At 38.6% G+C, this 26968-nt stretch overlaps 1 protein-coding gene across 1 annotated transcript in view; it reads right to left on the bottom strand.

The window, feature by feature from the left end:
• The window catches only part of st6galnac3 (ST6 (alpha-N-acetyl-neuraminyl-2,3-beta-galactosyl-1,3)-N-acetylgalactosaminide alpha-2,6-sialyltransferase 3), a 647630-nt gene extending 625603 nt beyond the window's left edge, over positions 1-22027 (bottom strand). Inside the window, exon 1 of the mRNA XM_039735008.1 lies at positions 21799-22027. Within this exon, the coding sequence (XP_039590942.1) occupies positions 21799-21816 (18 nt within the window). The 5' untranslated portion in view covers positions 21817-22027. The remainder of the gene's footprint in view (positions 1-21798) is intronic.
• Between the last annotated feature and the right edge of the window lie 4941 nt (positions 22028-26968).

Below are 26968 nucleotides of genomic sequence, written 5' to 3'. Positions count from 1 at the left end.
CGCTCATTCAGGAAGTGGTCCCCTGAGGCAGAGCAGGCTCTGAGAGACTGCTTTGTAACTACGGACTGGGATATCCTGCAGGGGTCACATAGTGAGAACACTGAGGAGGTTGTTGACTGCACTACTGATTGCATCAACTTCTGTATGAACATTGTAGTTCCAGTAAGAACAGTACACTGCTATGCTAACAACAAGCCATGGATTACAAGTGGCATCAAGGGCCTTTTGAACCAGAAGAAAAGGGCTTTTAAAGGTGGTGATCAGCATGACCTCAAGCGCCAGCAGAAGGAACCCCAAGTCCAGCACAGGGTAGTGAAGGAGCAGTACAGGAGAAAGTTAATGAATAAAAGCATGAAGGAAATGCGGGATGGGATGAAGATCATCACTAGCTGCAGCTCAAAGCGGGGTGCCACCATCGAGAGAGATGTGGAGAGAGCAAACCAAATGAACAACTTCTTTAACAGGTTTGACCACCCTAACCCACTCTCACCTCGGAGTACTGAACCCTCCACCCATCCTTCAGTTGATACCAGCATAGGAGAGACATCCCCACTCACAATTACAGCAGCCCAGGTTGAGCAGAGAGCTGAGGAGACTTTGTGCCAGCAAAGCAGCGGGTCCAGATGGAGTATTGGAGTATCGCCACGACTGCTGAAGGCCTGTGCACTGGAGCTGGGGAGTCCTCTACAGCGCATCTTCAACCTGAGCCTGGAATAGGGGTGAGTCCCGAGGCTTTGGAAAACGTCTTGTATCACCCCAGTCCCAAAGGTATCACGTCCTGGTGAGCTCAATGACTTCTGGCCTATTGCACTGACATCACATGTGATGAAGACCATGGAGCGGCTGCTGCTTCACCACCTGAGGCCGCAGGTCTGCCACGTCCTCGACCCTCTGCAATTTGCATACCAGGAGAAGGTGGCAGCAGAGGATGCCATCATCTATATGCTACACCGATCCCTCTCCAACTTGGACAGAGGCAGTGGTGCTGTAAGAAGTATGTTTCTGGACTTCTCTAGCGCCTTCAACACCATCCAACCTCTGCTCCTTAGGGACAAGCTGACAGAGATGGGAGTAGATTCACGCCTGGTGGCATGGATTGTGGACTATTTTACAGACAGACCTCAGTATGTGCATCTCGGGAACTGCAAGTCTGACATTGTGGTCAGCAACACAGGAGCACCGAGGGACTGTACTTTCTCCGGTCCTGTTCAGCCTATATACATCGGACTTCCAATACAACTCGGGGTCATGCCATTTGCAAAAGTTCACTGACGACACTGCTATAGTGGGCTGCATCAGGAGTGGGCAGGAAGAGGAGTATAGGAACCTAATCAAGGACTTTGTTAAATGGTGCGACTCAAACCACTTACCCCGGACACCAGCAAAACCAAGTAGCTGGTGGTGGATTTTAGGAGACCCAGGCCCCTCCTGGACCCCGTGACTATCAGAGGCGGCTGTGTGCAGAGGGTACAGATCTATAAATACCTGGGAGTGCATCTGGATGGTAAATTGGACTGAACTGCCAATACTGATGCTCTGTGCAAGAGAGGACAGAGCCGACAATACTTCCTTAGAAGGCTGGCATCCTTCAACATATGCAATAAGATGCTGCAGACGGCTGTGGTGATCTCCCTGTTCTACGTGCTGGTGTGCTGGGGAGGCAGCATAAAGAAGAGGGACGCCTCACGCCTGAACAAACTGGTTAGAAAGGCAGGCTCTATTGTAGGCAAGGAGCTGGACAGTTTGACATCCGTGGCAGAGCAACGGGCGCTGAGCAGGCTCCTGTCAATCATGGAGAATCCACTGCATCCACTGAACAGTATCATCTCCAGACAGAGGAGCAGCTTCAGCGACAGACTTTTGTCACTGTCCTGCTCCACTGACAGACCGAGGAGATTGTTCCTCCACCACACTATGCGACGCTTCAATTCCACCCGGGGGTTAAACATTAATATTATACAAAGTTATTGTCTGTTTTACCTGCATTTTTACCACTCTTTAATTTAATATTGTTTTTTATCAGTATGCTGCTGCTGGAGTATGTGAATTTCTTCTTGGGATTAATAAAGTATCTATCAATCTATCTATCCATATAGAAGCACTGAAGGCACAGTATACATTAATAAGCAGCAATGTTGTATTTAATAACGCTGGCACAGAAGAGTGGGTTACAATGTAAACATAAATATGCCTGAACAAGTTATGAATGTTAACAGCAAGAAAACTTTATGGAGAAGCCTTGAGAGAAAGTTGTACAAACAAGGAACCAAAAAGCCTGAGAGCCACACGGGTAATATGTCATCTTTCAGTCGAGGGCATAAGAACCAGGGCCCCAGCTGCCTGTATTCTGACTAAGCCAAACGTCCTGCAGTAGTTTCTGTAAATAGTCAGGATTGTGGCAAACTATTCACAAAATGCCACAAAATTAGTTGTACTAAAGTTCAGAAGCCCAAAATTAATGGGACCCACCTCAGCCTTAAAAAACTAAACTATACCACTGATCATCTCAGTTGGAGTACAAGTGAAATAACAGCTTTTTGTGCTCCCCTCGGCTAACCTTCCAAATTAATTTTGAGGTTCTTTAATAAACTAGGATAACTTTAATTTTGAATCACTTATTGTGCTTACACTCAAATAAATACACTGTACCTTCTTTTCACTCTTGTTTAAATGAAATTGCAAAGTTCACTCTTTTAGGTATTTACACATACATATAAACATGTACGTGGTATTTCTGTTAATGCTAAAAACAACTTCACTGCTACATTGTTTGCAGCTTGTCAAGATTCATTCTTTCTCTAATACAATATTTTACCATGTGACGGATGGCCAGGGCCCATGCCCGGCCGGAATGCCCCTGCAGCATATGTACCAGGGGAGTAAGCATGGGAAACACATCATCTCCCCCTGAACGCTAGATGGCAGCCTCCCTGGGTTGCAGTGGTGCCTCTGAAACCCCAGGGCTTCATGGGAGTTGGAGTTTTGTGCAGCCCTGTTGGGTTCTGCAGGTGCCACCAGGGGGTGCTGCAGCAGGAGCCGCTGGCCCCTTTTGGGCACTGGTTTCGCCACACCTGGAAGTGCAGCCGGATGTCAAAAATCAAACACCTGGAGCACTTCCTGGTACCCAATAAAAGGAGCCAGCGACCATCACTCAGCGGCCAGAGTTGGGTGGAGGAGGACAAGTTTGCCTAGGAGGAGGAGTGGTGGTGGAAGAAAGAGAGAAGAGAGTGATTAGGTGTGTTGGTGTTACACTTGGGACTGTATTGTGCCTGTGATGGATTACAGGAAAGACATGCCCCGCAGGTGAAGAAAAATAAAAGTTTACTTCTTTCATATGTGTGCCTCCATGTCCAATCTGTGTTAGGTCGGGCGCATATATAACGCCTTATTACAACCATTAAAGTACCAAATGACTGAATTTACCTTTCCATCAGGTGTGTCTTCCAAAAATGCTATGTTTAAGAAATCTGAATCACAACAAGCAATAGACCCTTCACAACCAATAACTATAAAACAGTACATTAATAAAGGGCATTTTTATATCACTTGTAGAATCTGATATTTGTGGAAGCTTTCTCAGCCACTCCAAGTCTATATGGGATTCATTTTAAACTATAAGATATTGTAACAAAGCTATTTAAAGACATTTACTTTATGTAATTACATTCTATCATCATAGTTATTTTTGAATATGGCTTATTGTTACAAATTGTAATTAACAAAAATGTGCTACAATTTTTAAAGTTAGTAAAAAAATGAAAATTGCTCCAACTTATTAGTTTACTAGAGATTAAAAACTACTACCCCAAAGCTAAGGTTTAATTTGAAAATGTCAGAAAAGCACACATAGAACCAGGAGTTTATTCAGCCTTCTACTTATGCCACAAGTCGTACAATGTATAAAATATGCAACACTTAAAGATTGTTTTAACATGTCTAGAGAATTAAGAAGGTTTAAATTTGATTAGAGACATAAGCTAACAAAAGCACTTTTCCCTAATCAGTGATAATGCTCAGAATAGTATAACTATGTAGCTTAAGAGGATTAGTAATTTGCCCCAGTGAAAAAAAAGGACATCAGTGGTGACAAGAGACAATTTTTAGGGGGAACCAAGTGGGGTCTGTGACACCCTTCAAACATTTTTACCAACTACACAATGGACAGGTAACTTCACTGCTGTAATTGTTCAGGCTTGAGCAAATTAATCCTTGCCCCAGTGTACTGACATAAAGTTGAAATGAAAACAATCAAGCCTATAACTCCTTACCTCATACCTCCAGTTTTCATCGCACCATGTATATACAGAGTGGTGGTGCGGTACAAGAACACCTGTCCCAGGCTCTGGGCTTGTGGGTGTACCCAGGACAGTCTGTGCAGTAATACATTGTTTTTCTAATGGCACCATCAGTAAAGATATCTGCAAGAGTTGGCGGCAAGAAGTGCATGAGGCTACAGAAGGCGGGAATGCATGATGACTTGAACCAAGCAGGCCATTATGTAAATGAGCATCATGTTTCTTAGTAGGCGGCATGGTGGCGCAGTGGGTAGCACTGTTGCCTCACAGTAAGGAGACCTGGGTTCACTTCCCAGGTCCTCCCTGCGTGGAGTTTGCATGTTCTCCCCATGTCTGTGAGGGTTTCCTCCCACAGTCCAAAGATATGCAGGTTAGGTGCATTGGCGATCCTAAATTGTCCCTAGTGTGTGTGTGTGTGTGTGTGTGCCCTGCGGTGGGCTGGCACCCTGCCTGGGGTTTGTTTCCTGCCTTGCACCCTTTGTTGGCTGGGATTGGCTCCAGCAGACCCCCATGACCCTGTAGTTATGATATAGCAGGTTGGATAATGGATGGATGGATGTTTCTTAGTACCCCACTGCCCTCAACAGAATAAAAGTGGCCTCCATCAGATTTTACTTACTTACATTCAGCAATGTACCAAAAAGACTGAGCGGTCTTGCAACCTTGTTTGATCAGGAGCTTGCATGTCAAGTGGATTTTGCGGCTATCATTAATGATTTTGCAACTGTGAAAGCACGGGGATGGATTTTGTAGAAATTAAGTGTAGTAAGACAGGGCCTGTTATTTACTATACTGTTTAACATGTTGTTAAAAGGATTCTTTGTTGCATTTGGCTTGAAATAAAACACGACCTGAAAATCTTTTGCTTTTGGCATAAAATTTGTAATTTTTGCATTTGGGTTGAAATGTTGCATAATGTGTGTTGATAAAGCTTGGCATTTTGTTTCTTATTTTATAAAATATATGTTGATAATATTCTGTTAGTAATGGCGTTGCTAAATGGCTAATATATTATGAAGCTGATGCACTGACATGCATAACGGCATCCTTGTATAAAAATGAAAACCTTCTTATGTGTTTGTTTTCGCTTCATATTTATATCTTTTTAAAAAAAAAAATCCATATTTTTGGTAGCTCAACAATTTCAATAGTTTCCTTTAGGTTAACAAGCATGACTAGTCAATACAGAGACTCCTCTCTATGGACAACCACAAATAGCTGCCTATCTTTTTCTCATCCTCTTTAAAACTCTTAATGCCCCAAATCAAATCCCTTCCACTGTGAGTGGCAATTTAAACCTTGGTTCTTTACTCGTAAGTCACACATACTCTACTGTTAGTATTTTAAATGTCTTAGTGAGCGTCTGGTTCTTAATCTCAAACATCAATAAGTGTATTGCCAAAACTAACAGTGAGTGATGAAGTATAATTTTTAGGTCAGATGTTATTTTAAATTATTAAGTTTTTAATATAATTTTTAAACATTATTTTAATTTCCGATATGGCAGGGAGTCACCCTAGCATTCTTAATTTATGAGTCTCCATGTTCCACTGCAGCACAATTTATTTTAACCTTAATATTCATGAAGCAGAAGCATAGACCTAGCTAAGTAAAATGTTGCAATCTTCCATCAGTTTGTAAAATAAATTCCTCCAAAAACTGTATTTGCTTTTATTTGTAAATAAAACGTTACTAAAGCACATCATATCAACCTATATGTACTTTTTGAATATTGTAACTTTCACTATGTACTATTAAAGCTACAAAATTATAAAGCAAACAACAACCAAAACAGCATTACCATTGAGAAACACCCACCATAATAAACACCAATTGGCCTAAAAGGCCTGATTCTTTGACACAGCTTAAAATAAAAACTGCATGTCCTGAAATGTTTTTATCAGCAAAATGTTTTCATTTTGCCTACAGACAGACAACATCAAAAACCCAAAGGACTAAACATTTTCTTAAGGGATGTAAGAAGGTAATAAATCTAACCCTAGTTAGCTATGCCTTCTTTAAATATAAGCCTTCTGTATAGTTCAGTGTTGAAAATGAAAGTTGTATAGTTCCAGAGTTCAGATCTAGTTTAGTGTTATACTGCAGCAAAGTGAATTTTCTGAAGCTTTCAAATAGTATGACAAGTTAAACCATAAACTAGAACATTACACTAATATAGCTTGTGAAAACATGAATACATAAAAATGAGAAGCCAAACTGGCAACCCTTAGACATATAAACTGTATATCCATTCTAAACTATGTATAAGGCAAACTGTGGTGATAACTTTGCTATTAACTTGAGCCACAAATATTAAAAAAAGGCTATAACCATTCCTGCTGTTCTTACCTCAGTACTATAACAAAGGGTTTACATCACAGTTCAATAAAGGAGAAAGAAAAATGTTTATTAGCCATTGTGAAGAACTCACATTCACAGCTTTAGAAATACCTAAATTTAAAAGAAGAAAACTGCCAAATCGGTAGTCACATGTCATAGTGAATTAAAATACAGCTATATCTGTCTAACAGCGAAAAATATTTCAGTTTTGTTTGTTTGGAATGATGTATATTAGGCATTGAATTATTTTTTTACCCATATTTCAAGTATTTTAAAAGTGAACATCTTGCCCACAAATTACTAATATACAGTAGTAAGTAATATGTTTGGTTTAGGTGTTCTTATCTGTAGAATGTTCTGTCCATGTAACAAGTGAATTATGGATTATGAATTAATATATAGGCATTTATATCCTGAATTACTATAAAATAAAAAGATACCGTGAAAAGTGATTTTTTAGTAATAGTTAACATATGTGTAAAAAAAAACAACAAAAGCTGTGTTTACACCACAACAAATATAAAAGCATCTGTGTGTCTTGACAAAGGCCACCATAAATGCTATTAATGTTAAGTCAAATAAAATCAAAATAAATTACACATTCTTAGTTGACAGTATACTGTATATGCAAAAGTCTTAGTCTTAATGTTTACTAAATAACATCAGAATAAGGCGGCACAGTGCCACAGTGGTAGCGTTGCTGCTTTGCAGTAAGGAGACCTGGGTTCGCTTCCCAGGTCCTCCCTGTGTGGTGTTTGCATGTTCTCCCCATGTCTGTGTGGATTTCCTCTGGGTGCTCCAGTTTCCTCCCACAGTCCAAAGACATGCAGGTTAGGTGCACTGGAGATCTTGTCCCTAGTGAGTGTGTGTGTGTGCCCTGCGGTGGGCTGGTGCCCTGCCCAGGACTTGTTCCTGCCTTGCGCCCTGTGTTAGCTGGGATTGGCTCCTGCAGTCCCCGGTGACCCTGTGTTAGGATATAGTGGGTTGAATAATGACTGACATCAGAATATTACAGCTTTTAGTGTACTATAGGTAAAATCAAAATAAATTACATTCAACTGAATATGTTTATATGTATATTTTGTACGCTTGCAGCACAAGCAGATTACATGACTTGTTCCAGGCCTAACAGTGACTATGACACAAGGACTGAGCTCCATAAATTAAAACCCAATCACTTACATGTAGAGAGTACAGTAAAACTCTTACATGCATGTCAACTCACATGCAACACACCCCCTTTCTCCAGCTCCATGATGAACCAGAATATAATGAAGTTCATATGCTATCCAACCAGCTACACATTGTTAACTCCACAGGCAGTGGCAAAACCATAACTAACACTACTACTACACCACATTGCCTTGTCCCATTTGACAAAAGTATGAACTTTCTCTTTAAGTACCTCCACTCCAAAAGATATACAGAGAAAGTACACTTGACACATAAGCAGATCTGCAAATACATTTGTGCAAAAAGTCGCCAAGTTACACATTTTCTGAACTCCTTTTATCACCATCAGATGTGAGAATCAGACAGAACACCTACTACAGTAGGCTTTACTACATACCAGTTTATGAAGGCGCAGACATACTGTATAGTAAACATTCAAAACTCGAGGCAATCTACAATGCCAATTAAAATATCAGAATCTCAGTTTCCAGGGATAACTGAAATAAACAGCAAAAAAAACATAGTGTATGAATATGAGCCATCATGCCAGCATTCTGTGGTAACACCTTCAAGTAATTTGTTAAGCTTACACCCGCAAACTGCTTCAGGTATGACAAGTGAGTAGTCGTCTCAAATGACAGATTTATTGTTCAAACTAAGAAATAATGTCTTGGTTCAAAATATTAAGTGTAATGTTTTAAACAGATAAATCAAATAAAAAAACACAAGGAAAACAGACTGACTACATGATACTAACTTACAAAATAATGCCAATTTCATTTTTTTCTTAAAAAAGGCTGTAAAATCAACTAAAATGCACTAAACTTCTCACAGAAAAACATGTTTTTGCATAAATTGTAAACTTTCTATAAGTTTAGCACTGCTGCCTCACAGCTCCTAGTGGCCAAGTTCCAATCAGGTCACTGTCTGTGTGGGGTGTATATGTTCTTTATGTGTCTCTGGATACAGATCATTCTGTCCATGGCCTATTGTTGGCGTGTGCTTCAGTGAGGCCAAAAATGGGCTGGGACTCTATCCACAAGATTTCTGCCTTACTCCCAGTGCTACCAAGATGGGTACTGGACCCCAAGATAATCAAAGTGAATTAAAAAAATAGATACATAGCAAATACTTACAGTACATGTATGGTTGTTATAAGCAAGTGTTCATTACATGAATATTTTTGGAGAGAAAGATACAACAATATAATGAAAAGTGATGCAAGCATTTTGGCAACAATACAGTTAAACTCTAAGACTGCAGCAGAAACAATAGCAGTGATTTATTTATGTGAACCATGGAATGGATTTCTGTATTATTAAGCATTATCTATTTTATGTAAACTAAATCCTTGCATCTTTGCAACAATCAAAGGCATCAACCAATAAAAATACACAAGGATTAATGATTAGACGACACAGTAGCTCATTGTTGAGACACAGATAGCCTCACTGTGGTTGCTGAATGAATGTTCATGTCAAGCTACAACTATGAGTTATGCAGGAGTTTTTGTATATTAAAAAATGTTGAGGACAGATACACAGTGGTACTCTACATACCACACCATACCCTGAGAGCAGGAAACTGAAAGTAGTTTTAAATATGCTCATCTCTAAGGTGATGAATCGTTTAATCCACTGTACACAATCCAATGTGCACAGTACAACAGGGTAAAGGAGAGACAACAGATTTTCAGAGGAGAATAAAAACTGAACAGGATTTTTAAAAAATATTTGTTTGGGCTATTGTATAACAATTAAGCATCTCAGTTCAACAACAGGTAATCTACTAAAAAATGGAAGCCCTTTCAAAGACTTACTATTTCATCTTAAAATGAGACACTGGAGAATTTACGTTTGGAAATGTAATCTGTAATGTGCAAGCCAGTAACTCTTCAGAGAACTCTAACCCATGAATAATTTCAGCTGAGCTGCAGCCCAAAAGCTGTTCATACCAAAAAGAAATACATAACTGTTGATTGTTATTTGGCAAAGCATACTGACCCTGTACTGTGGATTAGACTGCTCGCTCTGCCAGGATATTTTTGGGTACAGAAGACATATAGAGGACGATTATTAACTGCGTTTGCTGTCCTGAGAAAATTTACAGGTGCCAAAGTCACTGTTATTTGAGAGATTTTGAAGTTAGCAATATTTCCACTTATGCACTGCACAGGTTTATGAATGCTAAGAGTACTCATCATATGCTCTGTATACACTATTTTGTGCCTACAGATTACACCTTTCAAAATGGAATTGCTTGAATGATATTTTTGAAAATGTAGTTTGAAGACAACAGTTGAAGACTACAACAATCTTTTAACCGAAAATAACAGAACTGGAGAACAAGAACGAAGAACTAGGAACGGTGCTAAAAAGAGAAGGAGGAAACAGTAGCATGGTGATATAGTGATTATCTCTGTAGGCACAGAGATCCAGGAAGCTAGGTTCAGTCCCCGGTAAGAAACTATCTATGTTACAGGGTGCTGTATCTTCTAATATTTGCAAAGGTTTTCCTTTCACCATGTGCCACACTTCTCGCCCACATTTGTGGATAAATGATAACACAACACCAGCCCAGTGTTAGTGAGAGTGTCCTTTAATGTAATGGAGTCCTGTTCAAATATGGTTCTTCTTGCACATCTGATGCTGTGAGGATGGACCCCAACCACTTGTTAGTACATAATGTAGATTTTGAAACATATGAACACAAATGCCAAAGAGCATAATATTTATAAGAGTGACTCTGATCAATGTTTAAGTGAGAATATATTACGTTAAAAAAAAACATTCAGCATGGCCTCATCTATAGCAATATTGGCTGGACACTTAAAGGTTTCAGGTTCATGTTGTACTACCAGCTAATTATGTCTTCTTTATAAAGTCATGAAACCCAGAAATACTTCCACTTGAAAAAAATATGAGTATGGTATTTCAATTAGATGGGTTGTTATGTGCCATTTAATATGAACTGATACTCACTATGGAAGATAATCCATAATGTAACTATTACATTTTCTCTTACTTTAGCTGCAAGAAGACATACTGTACAATCCCACTATTTTTTTAACAGTTTGAAAACTCAGAATATCTCTGGAAGCATGATTAAGGCAGAGTGAGACCATTTATTTTATAATTTTCTTCAATCAGATTGACATGTGTTCTTTTTCCAAAACATTCTCCTTCACTTCCAACCAGTACTTCTACAAGAAAAAAAGCAATAAAAAAGACTTCTAGTTCCTGCTCATCGAGTTATTTTTGATTTTAATTGGTACATCAGAAAAATTATTTCATTACTTTGAAATAAAAACACCATTTCACCCTGCTTTTGCATTCTCATTTTTAAATTTGTTGTTCTCTGTCAGCTATTTAATGAAACTAAGTGACAAACTTTGCACTGTTGTTTCCTTAAAAATCCCAAAGTCATGAAATTGTAGAGCATACATTCACTCTTCATATCATCCCTGCCCTTCTTTACATTCAATGCAGACATAACATTTCTCACTTAATTTAGAAACTTAAATAGTACTTTATTTGTAACCCAAGGTAAAGTTTGGCTTTAACTGGTGCTCAAGAAATCTAGAACTATTATGCCACACAAAAAAGCAACCTCCTCAAATATACTGTACTCAAGAATTACAACCCATATAAGACAATAGTGAAAATAAGGCATTATAAAGGCATATTGCTGCAGATATATAGAAGCCCAGGAAGCATTTTATAATACAAATTTGTTGAATGAATTTGTTGGCTAAAAGTACTCAATCATAGGATCATAGAGAGAATGTGCAGCACTGTTCATAATCGCCTTCAGCTTTGTCTTTATTCTCTCCTCTCTGCAAGTCGCAAGTGCATCCCATAACTGAGCCTGCGTTCCTATTTAGCTTGTTGATTTGTTGGGTGTCTCTTGAAGTGATGTTACCAGCCCAGCACACATCTATCACAAAGTTATAGAATATGTAAAGGATGTCACTACCCAAATTAAAGGAACATGGTCTCCTAAGAAAAAAGATTCTGCTTCGCCCTTTCTTATATCAGTTCTTCTGTGTTGCTAGACCAGTACAGCTTGTCACTGATGTGGGTCCCTAAGTACCTATAGTAGTGCACCACCTCCACATCCACTCCCTGAATAATGACCAGGTGTAAAAGCTCTTTGCTGCAGTGAAAGTGAATAACCAGTTCCTTGGTTTATCTGATGTTGATTTGCAGACAATTCTTTCTGCACCAAGAAACAAAGTTTTTCCACTGGCTCTTATACTCTGACTCAATCTCCTTGCCAATAAAGCCCATTAGTGCAGAATAACTGAAGAATTTCTTCAAGTGACACAATGTGGTATTATATTAATAATCTGAGGTGTACAGGGTGAACAGAACATGTACTGTACTATTCCTTGTGGTGCTTCAGTGTTGCACACATGCAACTCAGGAACACAGTCCAACAGAAAGTCTATTATCCTGAACACCATAGGCTAATCCACTTGCATGACTGGATGGTATTGAAGGCAAAAAAGATAATCATTACAGAGCTGCCAGTTTTGTCCAGATGGGCAAAAGCCTTGTGGCCCTGACAGATAGCTGCATCATCTACTCTAATCCTAATCCAACTGGCAAACTGCAGTAGGTCCAAGCTGGCTTCACAAGAAGACTCATATAGTCCAGGACCAGCCTGAGGTAAGGAGTACATCAGATAGGCCGATTTGTCTCTAAGCCTAAAACATATGTCAAACATAAATATAACTCCTGAAAGTTTATTACAGCACTTCCAATGGATTTGTTTTGTAGCCAGCTGTATTTGTACACTGATTCCTGCTATTGTATTGACTCAGATATTTACTATTATGGTTCTAAGTGACTACTGTCTACAACTATACTGTACCGTTTATAGTTTATTCTTTGTCTCCCTTGTAAAGCTTTCACAATCAGTGAAAAGACATATTCAAGTAAAGAGCTGTGAAATGATGTCTTACTTATTGCTGTTTTATTTGATATCAGATTAAGTTCATTAGTCAGTCAGAGAAACTTGTAGTGATAAGCCCAAGGCAAAGCAATATAAGCCATGTCACAATAAGACAAAGAAGTGCACCAATTGCCTTCTTAAACATTACTCCAGCCCATTTCCCTGTATGACAAAGACAGATAACCTGAGTAAAATGAACCTCCTGTAATTTTTCTTTAGTTCATTTACTCAAAATGATGGCACAGTAAAGCACACCACAGCTAAACTGAATTAATGAAAGAAGGTGGTTTTGTATATGAATCAGTCTAAAATATACAGAAGGCAATATACCAAGAATAGCTATTTGTCATTATTGTTATTCATCATTTCATGGCCAAGAGAAATATGCCAACCTGATAGGCGGAGCGGTGGCTCTGTTCTTCACTGGCAATTGGAAGGCTGCCGGTTCGAATTCCATAAATGCCAAAAGGGACTCTGCTCTGGTGGGCCCTTGAGCAAGACCCTTAACCTGCAATTGCTGAGTGCTTTGAGTAGTAAGAAAAGCGCAATATGAATGCAAAGAATTATTATTATTATTATTATAGGTGTGGCAATTGTAAAAGAATCCATGATATATTTCCTGATACATGAGTCACATAATAAAACCATACTGCAATTGTTTCATGTCTTGCAATATTTTAAAAATGTGATTAAATATACTGTGATCCACTCTCTTTTTATTTGACTGAAATTAAAGTTGAAACCATATCCCTATGGCCTGAAGTGTCGACTATTTCCACCAAATCAACAAAACCCTTGGGTCAATCCATCCCCACTGATTTTGAATTTTATTATGACCAATCAATCAAACAAACATTGCATATTTTTGAGTTAAGTTCTAAAAATGGCAGATTATATCCTGATAAATAATAAAAGGGTGACATGATGGTAATGGAATTATGTAAAACTAGCTGCATGGGGTCTTTGTGAGAAAAAACAACCCAAAGACACCCCAGCCAGTGTGGCAGGAAGCTGGGGGCCAGACCCAGCCGGGACGCCTGGAAGGGCTGGAAGGAGATCTATATGTCCCCCGGGCCGCGAGGGGGCAACCACCCTGGACAGCAAGGGGACCACGGGGAAGTAGCAGGGAGGCTCAAACGCATGGGGGCCCATGGCTACCACCAGGGGGCACCCCAAGCCTCATAAATCCTGGGAGATCTACACTTCCGCCACACCTGGGAAGGTGGAGGAAGGACCGTCCAGCAATGCCCAGAGTGCTTCTGGGTGCTCATGTGGCACTTCCACCACACCAGGAACATCAGTGACCACCTGGAGCACGTCTGGATGACTATAAAGGGGGCCTCCTTCCTACAGTCGGGGAGCAAGAGTCGGGAGCTGGAGGTGGAAAAAGCTCCAGCGACAGAGGGAAGACAGTTGACCCACGGACGTTTGAAGGCCCGTGATTTGGGGTGATTGGTGCGGGAGCACTGTGTGCTGTGCAGGACTGTGTGATGGACATTGCTGTTAATAAACCCATGTGTTTTATAATAATATCAGTGTTTGGCTAATGGTGTTCGGGCTAGTTCTCACACCATTTTACAGTAATGGTGAACTTGCACAAGCATCAGCAGGGACAGGTCGTATCTTGTCCAAGACAGACATGTAGTCGAGTGCAGCTGTGGCACAAATGGTAGCTTGTTGTGTGAACATACAACGTGCATATGCCACAAAGCAGGATTTGTCTGCTTGGGTTGAATGAGAAGTGAGGTGCATGCAAGCACTGAAAAAATTTAAAAGTGCATGCATGCGCCATCTCACCAAGTGCAAGTCAAACTTGTAAAAGTTTCTACATTTTCCGTAGAATTCACACATACTCCCATGACTGTGGTAGAGCATAAACAGAACAGACTGCTCCATACACACACACAGCTTTCGTAGTGAGAACTGAGATGCATGCAAGCACCAGAAAAATGTAAAAGTGCATGCATGTGCCATCTATTAGCTGTGGTTCAGCGTGAGCTCATATGTATGTCTAATACTAGACACTGTACCCGTCAAAGACAAGTAGCATAATAATTTAAAAATATTTGCTATCTCTTGCTCTTCATTTACTTTCAGAAGCTTTCCACTGAATGCAGGTGTATCTGAACCCCTTTTCGCCGATGCTCCCTAAGCCTGCTTCTCAGACTCAGTCATTATTTTCAAGGTGCCTTTCTCACCTCCTGTACAGTTTTGTACTTTCCATCTTTGAAGGCGACTCTCTCAGTGTGTGCTTTTACTCCTACTTGTGTGTCTCTCATTTGCACTTTCTATTTCATGGCATCACCAAAGCCAAACTGACCAATCAGATTGCTTTGAGGGACTGGACACACGGACCATAGTGTTTTGTTATATAATAGATTCCAAGAACATTTCATTGAAGGTCAATGTCTTCCGTATTGGGTATCTTTCTCTAGTTTTTTGTTTTTAAATAGTGGAAAGGGATTTCAAGAAAATAAGCACAGTTCTGAGTAAGACTAGGAATATTCAGTTACAGTACATAACACACAAATATTATTACAAGAAATGACCTGTACGAGGGTGAGTTCTTAGCTGATATGTTCTTAGTAGGAATGTCAACCAGTAATTGACATTGAAATATTTTGTGTTTAAAATATTGTTTGAATATACAGTTAATTAAATGTGTGTTTAAAATTCTTAGGGCTACATACATGCATGTGCAAGTCAAAAGACATCCTGTGATGCTGGCCTCCTTCACTTTTGCTCTTAGCTTTGCTTTAGCTCTCTTTAGTCAGTCAGTATGGGAGCAACCAAAACACTCACACGTTTCTGGCTTCTTCTGTCTTTTTGGTTACATTAATTTGTGAATTCTAAATGGTGTATACTGTAAATCAGTCATCAACCATTCCTATCAGCTGGAGACGAAGACACAGTTCTAGCTTGTAGCTTGTCAGAGTACTTGATTTTAACAACTTTCATATTAAGCTCTTTTTTTACTGTAACATTGTTTAAACCAAATTTAACCCAAACACACAACATAAATATGGACTGAGCATTTGGTATAGGAATGATAAAAGCAATAAATCTGGTAATGTTACACATCTATTAGAACCACAAACGTTAACCATGCCTTACAGATTATCATGAATACACATGGCACAAAAATTGAAAAAAAATCCTGATCATCTTCCTTTTTGGATCAATGATATTTTGTGGCAAAAGAATATCACAATACTCCACTGCATCATTTTTCCACAAGCTAGGAAAGATTCTATGAACAGAACTTTCCTACATACAAACAACAGTAACAATGTACTTACAAAGAGAAAACAAAACTTTAAACTTGAGTTCCTGTAATAATTTTAACCAAAATATCTCATACAATCAAAGCGAATGACTGTGTACTTTCAGACTTAATTTAAGAACTTTTCTTTCATTCTGCATTTAATACTGAACTAAGCAGAGGCTCCCTTTTCTTTTAAGTATATTTGTGGTGGGTTGCCTCATTTTTCTTAGCATTACGTGAGGAATCTGTCCAGCATCATTCCTCTTTAAATAACCTCTGGCATGTACATAATGTTGTTCCTAAATCTAAAAAAGTCATTATTTTTATCTACTGTGTATCAAGCAACAAGATTACTTATTTCACCTTGATCCAAAAGAAACGAACAGACACTATTAATAGAGGTATCTTTCAAAAGAGAGGAAAAAGCCCTGCATATGTGAGAAAAATAGCTTTTCAGAATTAAAGCACAGGCTTTAAAAATGAGGATTTATTTATCATGAATAACCTCACAACATTTTCTTTTTCTTATGCTTGCAGAGCTGAGTAAATCTCTTAATTAAAAACTGATGATGGCAAAGAAACAATCTATTCAATTTCCTTTTGGATGACCTGGGTTACATTCCTTGTGGACAAGAATTTCAATTAGAATGTGATGAATACTGAGCTAGCTGCAGAGTTCCAACTCAAAAAGAACATGCTAGTCCACTCTTGCAGGAAAAAATATTGCATCCAAGTTTAAAATGTTTCCTATTATTATTCATAGTACACACTGCACAAGTTTTTCGTTAAAAAGAACAAAATTCAAAGCTACACTGAGGAAGGATGAAGACAGTTGATCACTCCAGTCAGAAGCAGTTTTGTACCACAATATGAAATCATTAATAACAAAAGTTGCACACAGATTACTAAAGGGATGGAGTTCCAAACAGCACTTCTTATTAGACTGGTTGTTCTAAAAATGTTACTTTAAGTAAAAGTTCTGAGGGAATGTTGGTTTCATTATCCTAAAAGCAAACCCTCGTGTACTACTGAAAGTAAAGATGCAGAGAACTCTTCAGATAGACAGGAAACCAGTCTTTTATATGCCTTTCACGCTGGCCAGTTAGCTATTCTACTCCACATTCGTTTTGACAGAGTTTGCTGAATTAAACTGGCTCAAAGATGCTGCCCACTTTGCCCACGGTAGATGGCATAGGGCACAGCAGAAGGGAAAACTGAGGAACTCCTCCAGCTGGTAGTTTGTACTTCATGCTGCCCTTGTAAAGATACCTTTACCTCAGTGTTAGATATGTATTACAGAGACATGTTGTGATGAAGCCATAATTAGTTGTAACTTTTTCTGCTTGATTGCTGACTTGAACCTTCTGCCAAGTTAGTGCTGCTCATTTGTACCTTCAAGGCATGGCCTTCTGCTCATTGTGGTGCTGCAAAACCCCAAAGATAAAAAGCGGAGTTGAGACTAACAATACTGACAGCACAAGACATACTCAACACCAAAGCAGAAATCAGAGGGCTAAAGGCAGGAATCAAAGTAATATTCATTCAGCAACTATTGAGCAGAGGTAGCCCAACAAACATGGTGAGATCAAAAACCAGAAAGGCATGAAAGTTTCCAAAAAGAGTAAGACTAAATATAAAAACTCTTAAAGGAAACAAGACACTAAATGAAATTATGACCATTCTAATGGCAAAAATGTACAATTTTGAATAGCATGCTTTATTTTAAATTCCCCACCTATCCCACCATAAAGCTTCAATAAGGTTAGTGATGTCTAGTAACACAACTAAATTAGTGTGGACAACGTGTGAAAACTTACAAAAAAATATGAAAGCTTTATATTTAATTGCAGTCTATGATACGAGTATACTCTCTGATCCATTCAGACACCAACAGTGTTTTACATACTTCATCATCAAAGAAAGGCTATTTGTAAATACTAGGGATGCATGGTACACCGGTACAGGACAACACCAAAAAAGCCCAAATTTTACAACAATACTACACCAAAACTTCAGGATTTTCGGTACCAGAAGAAAACATCAGCGTTACTCTCAATCCCCCTCTTCCGAACACTCCTTAATGCAGAAAAAAGTCCATTTCATGGACTTCACGGAACAAAACTACATGTTTTCGAAGCGATCAGAACTTCATGGTGGAGCCCACCGCTGCCATTACTTCTTTCACATGGAGATCATGACTTCATGGGGGGCTACCCGCTTATTGCCTCAACATGATTGGGATGTCACAGGGGAGCCCAACCCTGTATTATTGCTTAGATCCGAGATCTTGGCTTAACTAGGGAACACCCCTCTTTATTGCTTCAAGGTGATTGGGACTTTACAGCTATCAAGAGGGAAGCAGTGTATAGTGTGGCACAATGGTGTGGAGCAGCAGGAAGGCTGGAGTAAGCCAGGGGGATTTGGAGTTATCAATTAGCTGCTTTGGAATTCTTTTGGTACCGGTACTGAGGTCCAAAAGTAGGTATTGATACCAAAGTAAAAATTTTTGTACCGATCCAACATTAATAGACAAACTAAATTAATGGCTGCTGAACAATTCTTGAACTGTGCAACAACATCCTACAATCATATGCATTCAAAGAGAGGCCATATTTGCTGTACAACATAAAGCAAAGTTCAAAGTATTTTTATGTATTATGTATATTATTAATTTAAATTTTTATTTATACAGGGTGACACAGAAAAATGGGAACTTTTGAAAAACCCAATAAAAATAGAAGAAATCCAACAAAAAAATTTTATTGACAGCAACTGAACCATTACAACTTGCCTTTTAAGAGACAGTAATCCAAATTATCAATGTCTGAAAATTACGTCCTGTAGATGGCGTCCTCCTGTACGTATGCATTCTTCCAATCTGCTGTTGAGGTTCCCCATTGATCGCTGCAACATCTCAGCTGGGATACCGCGAATTTCATCTTGAATTCTTTGTTTCCATTCATTCAGTGTCCTTGGGCGTGTCATGTAGACCCGCCTCTTAAGGTAGCCCCACAAGAAAAAATCACAAAAAGACAAATCCGGTGATCTTGAGGGCCAGGGAATGTCACCGAATCTTCAGATGACAAGGTTACCGAACAATTCTCGCACAACTGCCATTGATTGCCTTGCAATTGATTACTAAATTACTAAATGGCGAGATTGTTTACAGCTTAAGGTCCCTGTTCCACAGTGCTGCCAGCTGTACATGGCTGCCACTATGCATTTCAAAAGTTCCCATTTTTCTGTGTCACCCTGTATAATATTGATGTATATTTACACAAACTTGTGCATAGTGTATATAATATTTGTGCATATAATTATGTATATATTTGTATTTGAATGTAATACCTATACATAAAATACTAAGGTTTGTCCATCTGTCACATGATTACTTGGAAACTACTGGGGCTAGAGGCTGGATCTTCATTTTAATCAAAAGCCCATGACCTACTATGTACTGGAAATTCAAAAAGGTTTAGGTAGTGGCAACCTGGTGGCCATGACCTGTGGTCATGTTTGTGTGGCAAGGTGATCGAGAAACCAAGTGATATCTACTGAGCATCAAGCACATAGAAAAAGGTGATTAAGTAATAATGTGTGAAAAAGAATAAGATGAAAAGATGCTGACATACCTCAAATAGACAAGCAAGAAGTAATCCTGAATATAACATTTTAGGTAGCAGCAGCCTGGTGGCCATAATAGACAGCAATGTGACCTGTTGTCAAGTGTTTAGGTCAAAGTAATTGCAAAACCTAGAGATAACCATCATAATGGCAAAAAGAAAAAGAAGAGCAGTGACATCTGCTGAGAGTCACACAAAATACATTATCACTACTAGACAAATTTAAAGAAGTAACTAGAAACAATAAGAAGTATCAACAGCTCCTTATCTTTAACTTGGGTTTTATTTTCATTTTAGTGTAGTAGTGTATGTTCATCTGTTTCACTAGTGTATGCAAATTTTTTTGTTGTGTAATTTTAATGCTATCTCACATTTTTGTACATTTTTAGTTCCATCTATCCCTTCATTTTCTAACTCGTTAACAGGGTGTCAGTACTTATCTTAATAGCATTAGGCACACAGTGTAGCATGCTGCGTTGTCTTTTTTATTATTATTTATCAATTTTTTTTTTTCACAAATGAGTAAGTGATATACCCACTACCTAGCTAATATGCACCTAAAAGCGATGCAGTTGGGTAATGGCAACTCTAAACTGTGACTGTGTGTGTAAGTGGTCTTGTGCCCTGTCCAGGGTTGGTTCAAATGTGTGTTCAATGCTTCCCTGAGGGGTTGTGACTCCCCACAACTCCAAACTAAATTACCTGGTCCAGGAAAAGGATGGATGTTGATTAGCACTTACATGGGGGCCATGTTCTTTACTCTTCACATGTCTGAGTGTCATAATTTGATTTGAATTAGTCAGGCTACTAAATAAACAAATACATGCATAACAATAATAAAGCAATTTTCTACAAATTGCTTTGAAAGTTTTTCTGTGAACACTGGAAAAACTGTGTCTATTTTATAAATTCTCTAACTAAATTAGTAGTGGTCACTTACTGATAACACTACCTGCGAATTCTGAATCTTGACTTTTAATCTATAATTTAGTTTGATCTTTAACATAAAATTAACTTTAGAAAAAGTTGCAGATATATTGTAACTATTTTTTGCAAGAACTTCTTTGAAAATTCAGTAACCAATGCAAAATTACAGTGTTTAAAATGCGAGATACACTTATATTAAACGCGATGCTTGAGTTATTTTGTATTGCGTAAATCTTCTTTGCTTTGTGCTGCTCACTAGGAAAGGCACTACATCAACTAATGAGTGGAATCATTAAGTGGTTTAAACCGCTCCGAATCAGGACGTGCAAGAAAAAGACTGATCTTTTTTCCAAATACTTCCCATGTGCGAAAAGTAAACTCGGATACTAATTTTTCCAAATGTGAGAAAAAGACAAAATGATCCCTGACCAAAATCGACCAAGAAGAGAATGTTCTCTCGATTTCACATTAAAGTATCAAGTAGGGATGGAGATAGTGAGTGTGGCACGTCTCGGCAGATTACCAGATGATATATTCCACTTAAGAGCGCAGCACGCGATCTCCCCCAACAGAGAAAATGCAATCGAGTGAATACGAGCGCGTGCTTGTGCGCGTGCCCGAGGCACCAAACTCGCGTCGCGGAGATCCGAGTTGTGCAGGATACCGAAGCGCTCCATGTTTCACACAAAGCCCTCAAGCAGTGCGGCATTTAACAAACTAAGAGACATTTGTCTCCGCCATCTCTCGGGTTGTATCGCGCCTGCCGTCATTTCATTGCTCTAGTTGTCTGAATCGCAGAGGGAAACAGAATGCAAGCGGCGGGGGAGGGAAATCCACGTCGCGTCATGCTGCACGTTTATTTGTGTTTTTCTCATGGCGAAGCCTGGCTATAATGGCACACACACACAAGTTATCCACGTCCATTTCGTATACTTAATCCCATTTCGTCAGCATAACTGAGATGTTTGGTAGTGCTAATAATAGGGGAGTGTTCTTTCCACAGGGGATCCCGTGACGCTGCGCGTTTCCCACGGAGCGACAGGCTGCGCGTTTGCACGTTCAAGGCTTTCGTGCGCGCGTGGCTAACTCGGTTGCCTCCGTGGTCATTTCTCGTGAGTTACAACCATAAATGGCAGGATACCATCCACAGGACTCTCCTAGCACTAACCCCCCCACCCCACCGCCCCATGAATGAAAGCATTTCAGAGATGTGATTTACCTTCCCCATCCAGGCCATTCTCACTTTCCCCTCTCCCTGTAACTGTGATGCAAATGACTGCTGCTCGAGCCGCTGCTTTCCCCCTTTTTCTTTTCTTCAAACAATGCGCTTTAGCATGTTCACAATTACCATAGCCCGCATTCTCATAGGTGGAAATATGAATACATCGGGGCTGTTCCGTTAGTCATGTTACTGATCTTTTTCCTCCTCCATACAGTCCCAGCGTTTTGTGCTACTGGCTGCGCGCCAACTAAACCCCACCCCCTCGTCACATGATTGGCTCAGATTCCTAACTGCATGCGCGAAGTCGCTCGCTCCACTTCCAACTGTCTGTTTCAGCTGAGGTTTTGACAAAGTATCTTTCAGAACTGGACAATGTAAACGTGAGCCGCCTAGCAAGAGGAAGATAAACGATTGTCCTGATTCACAGAACAGTTACACGCTTAGGCCCTGGGCATCTTTTTTTTCTCCATCCAAAGTCATTCACATCACTTATATAGCTATACTGTACATCTTTGTGAGTTACGAGCTGTATTTACTGCTAGGACTCGGAGGAAAAATATCGCCAGTCATGAGAGGTGTGATTTACATTATGTCCGGACATGGGTATGACTGAAACAGAGTTTAGTTTAACCTGGGAAAATAGAGTGGTAAGATATAGCAGGCAGTGTTACATCTTTATTGGCAGAAATGTCATTCATCGGTGGTCATCAACTGATACGACACAATTTTGGAAATGACTGACTAATGCACTAGCTCTGAAACTATATGGCTACAAAAGTACCCAAACCTGGCTGGGTTCACATTTCCATTAGCTAAAACCTAATTTACTTATGATCATCATAAACTGAGAATGCACCCAGAATGGACAAGACCTCTGTTAAAAATAACCACTCAGTGTAGTTAATATATCTGCTCATAGAAACTGGATTTCACCCTCATTATTAAGCAAATATTCACCCAAATGTGAGATTAGTCTAAAAATCCACCTAATCTAAAGAAAACACTGGTCAGCTATTTTATGACCAATTTGACTTTAATAAAACGTCTGCTTTTTAACATCTTCAAATGAAACTATATCAAATCATGGTTGAGACTAAAACAGCAACTAATCTGAAGCAGTGATTGAGGTTAGTATTTTTATTTGCTGAAACTGCACCTGCTTTCATTACCATAAAATTAGAAAACTTTAGCTTGAAAATAATGCTTCTAATAACATGAAACAAATAACCTAACTGTGGCTAACAGTTATACAACTCTCATTTTCATTAGCTGAAACCTCATCTACTTCTGATCACCATAAACTGAGATTACACCAAATCCTGAATGGAACTAAAATCACATCTGATTTGAAACAACTGATTATAGCAGTGGTCAACCAGGTTAATTTTTCACATTTTCATGTGCTGGAACTTTATTCTGTTGTTATCATCAAGTGAGCATTGTGGAATAAACATGCGTGAATCATGCCCAATTCATTCTAGTGGGTACATGTGGAGAAGCATAAGATATCAGCAATAGAAATCTGCTTTTATTTGTAGAGCTTATATAGTTACCAGAAGTGTTTGTCATATTTTACAGTACATGAAGAAGCACAGTCTGTCTCTTAGTAAAAGGGAGTAAACTTTGCAGATAGATTTTAGCAACGGTTTAAATGTAAAAAATAAAACCACAGGACATTTCTGTTTTTTCCTACCTCCAGGCCCATGCCCTTCTATTGCAGGCACCCATGTCAGCCACATGCAACAACAACATTAATCTACTGTATATAGCACATTTTCATAGAAAAATGTAGCCCAAAGTGCTTTACAAGATGACAAAAAATTACAAGAAAATAAAACAATTAAAAATAAGCAATGATATTAAATAATAACTAACAACACAACAAGGTAAGGTCAGATGGCCGGGAGGACAGAAAAAACAACAACAAAAAAAAAACCTCCAGTTAGGCTGGAGAAAAAAATAAAATCTGCTGGGGTTCCAAGGCCAATAGTCTGCTCAGTCACCAATGGTCATTCTGCCTAACATAATTATTCCTAAATCAAACCTCATAGATTTCATGCTTCCCATGATAGGATTTAATGGAGTTGGTCTTGTGGATAGCTGACGTGCCCACCTTCATTCCATCATCGCAGCTAGCTGTATGGTGCCTTGATCAGGTGGTGGTAGACGGTAGCACAGATCGCCACCACAGAAGAACTGGAGAAAACAACAGAGAATAGTGGATATTAGTACAGATTGTAGATCTGTGAAGGATATGATAATTCTAAAAGCCATATTAAAATAATGAGTTTTTAGCAGTTTTTTAAAATGTTCCACAGAGTTAGCTTGGTGAATATTTATAGATAAAGTATTCCAGATTTTATGTGCATAACAGCACAAGGCCACCTTACCACCTCTTTTAAGCTTAGTTTTAGGAATAATAAGCAGACCACCATTTGAGGATCTGTGGTTACGACTTGAAGTGTAGGGAGACAGGCATTCCAAAATATAGAACAAAGCAAGATTATTTAAAGCTTTATAAACTATTAGTAGTATTTTAAAGTCAATTCTGAACGACACAGGCAAACAATGTAATGACACCTAAACTGGTGAGATGTGCTCTTTTTCTAGTTACGATTATGGCTGCAGCATGCTGCACTAATTGCAACCTTATCTGGATGTCTTTTTTGGGTTATCCTGTTAGAAGAGCATTAATAATAATAATAATAATAATACATTTTATTTATATAGCACCTTTCCAATTACAGTAATCTAGTTGACTAAAAACAAAAACATGAACACATTTTTCAGCATCTTATACACTTATTAAAAGTCTAACTTTTGCTGTGCTCCCTAAGTGAATGAAAGCAGTCCTAATAATCTGGTTATTATATGATTTCAAGTTTAGATCAGAGTCCAGTGATTACCCCTAAATTCTTTACTATTCTTTTTTAATTTAATTTTTAAACCTAAGGGATCAAATTTATTTCCAATATCCTCACTATATCCATGTTTGCCAATCACTAAGATTTCCTTTTTCTCCTTATTTAGTTATTACTTATCTAATCGGAAATACTGCTAAGACATTGGATCAGAGAGTCAAGAGTATCAGGGTCATCAGGCACTAGCGATAAATAAAACTGTGTGTCGTCTGCATAGCTGTGGTAGGTCACCTTGTGCTTGCGATGATCTGACATAATCGAAGCATATAGATAGGAAAAAAGCAGCGGACCCAAATAGATTCTTGTGGTACACTATATACAATATCAAAAGTGCAGTTTCTGCATTACAGTTTGTTCTAAAACCTGACCGATAGTTTTCAAGAATAGAATGTTTCTTCAAGTAATCATTGAGCTGCTTAATAACTGCCTTTTCTAGAAAATACTTAAGAAAGGCGGGTTAGAAATTGGTCTACAATTGTCAAAGACAGAGGAGTCGAGATTACTTTTCTTGAGTAGGGGTTTAACAACTGCAGTCTTTAGACAGTCAGGGAAGACCCATGTATCTAATGACGAGTTCACTATGTCAAGTACATTATCACATAGGACATCAGAGTCTACTTTAAAAAAGCCTGTTGGTACTGGATCAAGGACGCTGGTGAAGGGTTTCAACTGAGAAATTATTTTACATAGACCGGGTAGATTTATCCCATTAAAAGAATTTAACACACTTAAAATGGTATGCTGAAATTCAATTAGATTAACTCTGGGGGCTTGTACTATGTTATTTCTAATATCATTTATTTTGCGTTTAAAAAATAAAGCAAAAGTTTCACAAATTTCACTAGTAGTTTTAATGAGGTATTCCATAGGGTGAGCTGAGTTTAAAAGACAACCAAAAGTTGAAAATAAAACATGTTCATACAGATTATTTACTCCAAGGAATGTGCTCAGTCCTGGATGGCACTAAAACCCCATCCATTGTAAAATAATGGCCACCGTTGACATGGTTTAAAGCACATCTGCAAGTTTGTGTAGTTTCAACTACACTCAATGTTGAATAAGACTAATTCTATATTCTGTGGTGATACTACAGCCAATGTACAGTAAATATGTTTATATGAATTTGTTTTGACTGATACTCATACTTGAGCAATAGGATATCTGTTTTTTTTTTTTTTGCATTTTACTTTTATTTTTGTTTTCTAGTTCCTCTGCTGTCAATGTAACTCCATCTCTTGCTAGGTGTCTGGTGACACTTAATGCTGAGTTAACCGTGCGTGCACACAGTTTCACATGGGGCTCAAACTGTGCACAGAACAGTAAGCAGCTGAATTATGTGTCCAGCATGAAGACATTTGTGTAACCTGTGCAGCTCCTGAGTCTTCTTGTCATTAAAAAAGCCAATTGTCAGAGTCGGTGAGAAGTCCACAGTAAAGTTAATCATAGCACATTTGGTATATGCTTTTTTTTTACTTGACTTAGTGGCCATGGCTTAAGAGCATAATGGGCTCAACCCAGACAAGTCATTCACCATGGGGACCTGATCAAGTCATTTATCTTGCCAGTGTTCCAGTTGCAGAAATGTTGCAAGTAAACAATTACACAATTGTCATGATAAACTTTGGTTAATGCAACAAGGTATGTGAAACACAACTACATCTACAATACATTCTAGCTCTGTATGCACCAGGCATTACATTATTCAACTAAAGTTCTTTTAACACTTACACTTATCTCATTTAAAATTGTCCAAAAGGTACCCAGGGCAAGACCCAACCTGCAAATGATGACAACTTGTTCAAGCATCACTAGGCCATAATTTTTAGGAATGCACAAAATTAATATAATTATGGGTAAAAATCTATATAGACGTCTCCATGTTACAATTGCTTCTAATCCATCAAGGACATTATATGGTCTACTCCCGTATGGCATTAAAGTGCATTGGGATAAATTGATTGCAATATCCTTAACTATGCCACTAGCATCTTTTTAAAAACATGGCTAGAATTCATTAACATTATTTTAGAATAAGCATGCTGGCACTGCTATTAGTTGTCTATCATTTTTAAAATGTTAGATTTTTTTTTGCTTGTGTCTCTTTTCTTTTCCTCTTTCTCATTGATGTGGTTTGAATCATTTTGTGTTTTTTCCCATTGCACTCCTGTTTTTCCTTTGTTTTTTCTGTATTTATTTTGAAGTAAATGGTTGTATCTTTTATGTTAATATTAATGCAGTAACTACAG

The sequence above is a fragment of the Polypterus senegalus genome, chromosome 14 (assembly GCF_016835505.1).
Source record: "Polypterus senegalus isolate Bchr_013 chromosome 14, ASM1683550v1, whole genome shotgun sequence".
In the NCBI taxonomy this organism is placed as follows: Eukaryota; Metazoa; Chordata; class Cladistia; order Polypteriformes; family Polypteridae; genus Polypterus; species Polypterus senegalus.
The sequence above is the reverse complement of the archived record's forward strand: the minus strand, read 5'-3'. Positions and strand labels throughout refer to the sequence as shown.